The sequence below is a fragment of the Labrus bergylta genome, chromosome 2 (genome assembly GCF_963930695.1).
Source record: "Labrus bergylta chromosome 2, fLabBer1.1, whole genome shotgun sequence".
In the NCBI taxonomy this organism is placed as follows: domain Eukaryota; kingdom Metazoa; phylum Chordata; class Actinopteri; order Labriformes; family Labridae; genus Labrus; species Labrus bergylta.
In genome coordinates, this window is record NC_089196.1 from 2,326,103 (window position 1) to 2,332,975 (window position 6,873).

General features: G+C 41.1%; 1 protein-coding gene across 1 annotated transcript in view; it reads right to left on the bottom strand.

Moving 5' to 3' along the window:
• The window catches only part of npffr1l2 (neuropeptide FF receptor 1 like 2), a 29,555-nt gene extending 23,124 nt beyond the window's left edge, over positions 1–6,431 (bottom strand). Inside the window, exon 1 of the mRNA XM_020636374.2 lies at positions 5,998–6,431. Within this exon, the coding sequence (XP_020492030.1) occupies positions 5,998–6,340 (343 nt within the window). The 5' untranslated portion in view covers positions 6,341–6,431. The remainder of the gene's footprint in view (positions 1–5,997) is intronic.
• Between the last annotated feature and the right edge of the window lie 442 nt (positions 6,432–6,873).

A 6,873-nucleotide genomic window follows, 5' to 3' on the forward strand; every position in this document is an offset into this window, starting at 1 on the left:
GGAAGACTACATTTCTAAATCATTTTTAACTGTGTTTTTATTCACAAGTTATTGATCTTATTTACTCTCCATGTATCTTGATTTAAGAATGGGGCTGTGTTTAAGGGCATATTTTTGCAATGACTCTGTTCCATCCCACTTTCAGAAATGAACTACATTAGTATTTGGTAAAAAAAAATGTCGAAATAAGAAGTTGTGTAAAAGTAGACTTCCTTCCCTTAGCTATTGAGTTGAGCATTAATGCACATTTTAGTCTTGTCCTTTTAAAATCTGAAATGTATACTCATAAGTAGACATAAAGGAGTGCATTTATATAGAAATATTTATTTAATCTGAAAAACCACATTAAAAAAAATCTGTTTTTACAGCAGAGATGAACATGTTTACAGCTTGGTACAAAACAAACAAATAGGTGTGATTAGCTCATGTCACACACTGTATGGGGGGTGAATGTTTTGATGACTCATCAGTTTTGATTTGATGAAGGATAAGAGTTATTCACAATAAGGCGTGTAGCTGACCAGCTTGACAGGTGGGCGCGGTGTAACGGTTTGTCAAGAGGCTTAAAACACGCCTCAGCTCCAGCTCTCAGCCTGTGGGTGTCATCACTCAGGCCATCCGGGGGAGACCTCCCTCACAGCGAGTTGTTGAAGAGAAGCAACCGAAGTCCACCCCAGAAGAACCAACAAATACAGATGTTGTTGAAGCTCAGGTTTCTTCCTCTGTCTCTGCAGCTCTCTGGGCACCTCGACGGACAAGTCACCAATAATCCACACTGTGTCTATAGGAGAAATACAAAGGTGTTCAATTAATGCCTCAGACAAGACAAAATGTACAGTTAACTACATGTGACAGCTCAGGCTGTTTTTTTGTTATGAGCCACATCTGCAGGAATAATATTGAACAAGGTAGCTGCAACTCATCTTAATAGGTGCCAGTCTTAAACACTATTTTTTCTAATGCTTAGTTTTTGGTGTGAAGCTGACACTGTCCACAGACTCCATGACTTCACAGGTTCTATAGAAAACAAATGTCTTATAATAAATACTAAATAATTATTTTTCAATTGTCATCACCGTCATCGCTGTTGACATCAGTAAATATAAGACACAGACATTCCTCTTTTTGTCAGAACAGTAACATGAACTGTATGCTTTGTAATATTGATTTCTTCTGGATGTCTCATATTTATTTACAGTTTATGGATAAAACTTTGTTAATGTATTTCTCTGCTAACACTGACAAAGTCTAACTGCTCTGACAAATAACTAATAACCATAATTGTATATTTAAAAAAGTGTAGTTTTAAGACTTTAATTAAATATTTGGGTGGAATATAATTCGTTTTAACTGTGTTGTAGAAAAGTTAAATGTTAACTTACTGTTTGTAGAGTTTTCTCAGGACGAGCAGGAATAGGGGATGATAGCAGCCTAGCCGTCAGCTATGCTGTCAAGTGGACTGCTAACGTCGAGCTGAATGGGCGGAGTTAAGTCCCGCCGGTCCCGCCTTACTGCTGTTGCTAGGTTGATCCGAAGTTAGGTTGAGACTGCAAATCCAATATGGATGCGGCTGTCGATTGGACTCATTTTCTGCCTATGTAACAGACGGTTCAGGGTTTGTCCAGTAATATTTACAGTGTATGTATAAAACACATGTCAAAAAAGTTATTTAACTAAAAGGACAACATCAGTCTGAAATAGCTATTCTAGCAACAAGCCATAATGTGCTTGATGTACCAGCACATTATGTTTAGTTTTTTAGTTTAGATGTTTAGTTCAAGTTAATTCATTTAAAATAGCCTGAGTTAGCCTTGTCAAAGACATCAAGCTATTTTATGTTAACAGTAAAATTTTAAAAAGTTAAAGGTCTAGTTACTTACCTCTGAAGTTTCTTGCGTCTTCTTCATTATTTTTTAGTCCAGCTTCAATTATTTTTTGAACGAGGTATTTGTAGACAAGGTTGACAAAGTAGGAAAACTAATCACCACTTGTAGTGTACAAAATGTAGGCTACATCAAATGTTACTGTTGAGTAAAGCCCGGGAAACCTACGGGGAACCAAGGCTGGAACAGTGCCCCTGCTGGCCTTTTGAAGTAATGATATGAGAGTGAAACCTTCGGGTTTTTCTGTACCTTATGCTTGATAGAAGTACAATTATGTACCCTTTGCTGTCAGCAATGACTTTGTACCTTTAAAACGAAACAAAGGTCCACAATTATCACTTGAAGGACCATTTCTGTACCTTACAGGGTACTTTTCTGAAAAATGTACCTATAGGTACAAAAGTGATACCCTTATTTCTTAGTGTGCAGTGATGGCCAGCTGGCAAAGATGGTGTTCTTCTGTTCTGCCAACGCTGGAACCTGGTTCCAGAAAATCGATGCTCTGGCAATGCAGGACCAATATTAATGTAGGAAAACAGAAAAGCACAGTCCATCTTCTGTTGGTTGGGTTAAAGGTTATTGTAATGGAAGAAGGAAGACATGAAGGAAATGGAATATATTTTAAAAAAGCAAAGATTAATTTAAGGAGTACAGTCGTCTTTATTATATTACCACGACCTATAAGAGAAAGAGGGAGGAGTTTCTATTTTTCTATCATAGGGTTTAGATAACTAAATGTAAATAATGAAAGGCCCAATCAGAGAGATGTGTAGTGAGTGAAATGATAAAGTGATCTTACTATATGATCAGACATTAAGGAAACTGGTCTTGAATGATCTGGATTTGTTTGGACCAGAGAAGGTATGTGGTTTTAAGACAACCCCACACGGCCGTTTTGGACGCCCCTCGGTTTGCCAGATATGAGAGCAGTTATCAGATCAAACCAACAGGTGTTGCAGCGATGGAAGCGGGCAAGAGAAGTGGTTCAGATAGAAGTGATTGTACCCGACCTAAAAAGCCTCTGCATGTTTCTAATAAGCTCCACGAGCAGAAACGTGCTCAAACTAGGATCAATATTGGAGATGCTTTTGAAAAATGGAGAGAGGTTAGAACACAAAGGTTTACAGACCCATGCAGAGCTGGATAAACACTGAAGCTTCAGTGTCCACCACATGGTAACCTGCATTAACACTCTAGAAAGGAGGGGTGGGGGGAGAGAGAAAGCTCTCTACAATGTTTAGAATTTAGACTGCAGTACCCATTTTAAACACTAGGTGTCAGAGTTACATATTGTTCCTTTAAGTTTAAAAAATAAGCTTTGGGCTTCTATCAATTTGAATTGCAAGATATGTAAAATTAGCCTTCCTAAAGGTTAGATTGTCATGAATGTTAGAGTCGAGGCCATCAGAGAGAGGCAAACAAATTGATAATGAACCCAGAGAGATTTCCAAAGTTCTTTATCAAATCAAGAAGAGTACAACGTCTTCTGCGTACAGGCCGACAATGTAGTCTAATGTGCTACACAATATTCTAGGCAATTGGTGGACTCGATCTTATAGAGATTTCCAGCAGTACGAGGGCGATAGGAATTGAGGTTTTTATCCCTATCTTTTTTCAGATGTGGACAGATGTGAGCATTGTACATTGTTTCTGGAAAGGTTCTGTCATCAAGAGAGCAATTTATTGTACAAAAAAGAGAGAGTAAAAGAGGGGTAACATGTCTATGACGGGGTTTAAAAAACTCTACATCAAAGACGTCCCGGCATATGGCATATGGCGGCTTTGATTTCTTCCAGTGGAAAGTTGGTAGACCATTTCCTGCCTGGCAGCTTCACAAGGAACTGGAACGTCAAGAAAGTCTGCAAAGTCAACTTCAGTGGCTTTAGACTCAGAGGCATATAGCTGGCTGACACATCCACCATTGATCAGCTGTCATTATTTCCCCAGTAGAAAAATACATGTTATGTATTTCCCTGTCTGCCTGCTCGCCTTTTAACTGTCTGACAAGCAGCTGACGGCCTTATCGCCTAACTCAAAGGGCTTTTGTTTGAGCAGATGGCGCATACATCTACAGATTTTAAATGTAAATGAATGCTCTCTAATGCAGATAGTTCAGCCTTGATGTTGGATAAACGCCTCTGCCTGACTCGCTCATACTTGATGAATGGTGAAAGACAATATTGTGTTTGTGTGGGCTTGTTTAGCTTCATAAATATTTAGGGGAGCTAATGGAAGAGCATTTACTGTACGGGTAAACAAAAACACATCTCCCACCATAGACTAGAGTACATGTGATGCAAAATCCTCTTCTCCTTTTTTCTCTAACTCTAATATGTGTCTCTAGTCTGTCTACAAAATGATGAGAAAAGTCCATCTTCTCCATCTTCTGCCTGCTCCACTTTACAGAAAATGTGCTCAAACAGGCCGTTTGGAGATTTTCCCTTCATGACATCACAAAGGGCAGTAGCCCCTCCCCCAGGTGGGTGACACTCCCACAGCTAGGTGTTTGTTCTGCCCTCTGAGTCTGCCTTACTTTGCCTCACTGTAAACAATAGAACATGGAGCGAGAAAGCCAGAGTACACCCAAGTCCTTCCAGAGAGGGGGCGTGGTCAAACACAGCTCATTTACATATTTAAAGGTACAGACACAGAAACAGTCTGTTCTGAGCAGGGCTGAAATAGAGGGGTTTATAGACATGATCAAATACAGGATCAGAGTGGATTTAGAACAATAAACTTCACACACATGTTTTGAGGAGCTCTGAGACTCTGTAACTTTTAAATGAGTAAATACTAAAGCTCTCTTCACAGTCTTTCCGAGGCCTCTACAGTCAAGAAGTCAAAGTGAGTCATACCCAACCGAGAAGTATAATCATCCTGCATTTGAAGGAGAAAGACAGCAAGAAACAGAGGCTGACATAGTGGACAAGGAACTGGCAGTGTGACAGACATCAACAAGCAAAACATACCCACTCCCGAGTTGGAAGGCTACATGTTACATGTGCATGAGCTGTTGAATGAGCAAAATAAAAGTCCCGCTGCTGTGTTAAAAGTAGTGAGAGCCATGTAATCTGACACCTGAGACTTAAGAGTTTTGTCTGCAAGGCTGTCGGCAAACCAGTACAAGCCACACGTCCAAAACGAAAGCTTTGACAGAAACATCCTGCGCATGAATAATTAAGCTGCAAGGAGCCAAAACAATTCCATTAACGACAAGACCATGAGGGACGAGGCGAGGCTTCCTTATCGTCTGCACAGTATCATGAACACCTAGCAACGGCTCAATTAACACCAACCATCTGCTCCCCTCAATCACTTCCCCCGATATGCAGCAAATCATTTCATGTTAACGAGGTGACTGCACAGAAGTAGCCAGCTATCTACTGATGACAAACAAACATTTGTTAGGAATCAGTAAGGTTCTTCTTCTTCATCCTTATCTGTCTGTTTTGTTAATTACTTTGGACTGGTTTTCATGGGGAGAATAGAGAATGGGTTTAAGCTGTGGTTACTGGTTTGTCCGATAGTCTTGAACGCACCATTCCTGAGGTGCACTCAGAGTGGGGCTCTGTCGCTTTAAATGACGTAATACGACAGGTGAAGTGGCAGCTGACGGAGGACCCGTATGGACGCCAACTTGGAAGCTGTCGGACCTAACAGATGACCCATGAACTTGTTTAGAAACCAGCCGTATCTTGTGTGATCCAACTACAACAAACAAACCTGAACTCATACAGGAAGCTTGGGCTCGTCACTCTAAAAGCTGTCCGGTGCGATCAGGCCGCCGGTGCCCCGGGAGACCCGCGTGTAAGTGAGCTGACCTAACCTTATGTTTTCCCTGTGTGAGAATCAGTCCTTTCCATACCTGTCATCTCTTGACTTCTCTGTCACACTTCAGGTTAGTTCAGGCTAGTTTTGTTGTATGTATATGTGTAGCCGGTGCTAGCTTGTAACACATTGCCGTCGCTAATCACCTTAGACCACAAAGCCATTGTTGACGGGGGGGGGGGGATGTAAATCAGTGACTGTAGTGCACTATTTTAAGGATATTTGCTTTTCATCACATCTCATGGTGAGTTTGCCACACAGAGGTGATCGTCATTGTGGCGCCTACCTGTGATCAGGTTGTCCACCAGCGTTGTCGGGATGCAGAAGATGCCCACCAGAAGGTCGCTGATTGCCAGGTTGAGGATGAAGAGGTTGGTGACCGTGCGCATATGCCGGTTTTCCAGCACGATCAGACACACCAGGATGTTGCCCACCATGCACAGCAGGAAGATGAAAAAGTAGGCCACGATGTAGCCGGTGGCGACGTACAAAGAGTGCGCGTAGTAGGGGAAAAATGTCATGTTGGTGACATTTGGGGCAACACCTGAGCTGGTGTTTATGAAGGCAGCTGTAGTGGCCGATCCCTCGATCTCCATCCCCTCGTCCCCCACGCTGTCCGGTAGCTCCATCCTTGATACACAGACTCTGCAGAGGGAACGAGACAGGAAGTGTTTAGACCTCACATTGATCACATGAATGCTTTGACATTTGAACAATGGTTGACACATTTTATTTACAAAATGGCATTTCAACCTTGACAACGATGTCAAGATCAATCTCTTTAGAGACACATAAACAATACATAATCCTTTTTTAAAATCTGTATATTATTGCTAATCGCGTGCGAGCAAGAGAGAGAGAGAGAGAGAGAGAGAGAGCAAGAGAAAGAGAGGGATCAGCTGGTAAGTCCCTTCTGTTAATGGACAGATGAAGGTGTGATGTCTCTTGCCTTCATTGCTGCTGATGCTGTCATATGACATAAATCAATATCACGATTAATTGAACATTTTACCTCGATTACGATTAATGAACGATTATTTTGTTTTTGTTTTTTTGCCCTCATAGTGACATGTTCTCTACTGTAAATATGTTCATCTATTAAAGCTGAGATATGTTTGTAATGAAAGAATTGCATATCTGATTAACTATTTTGTGGTTATTT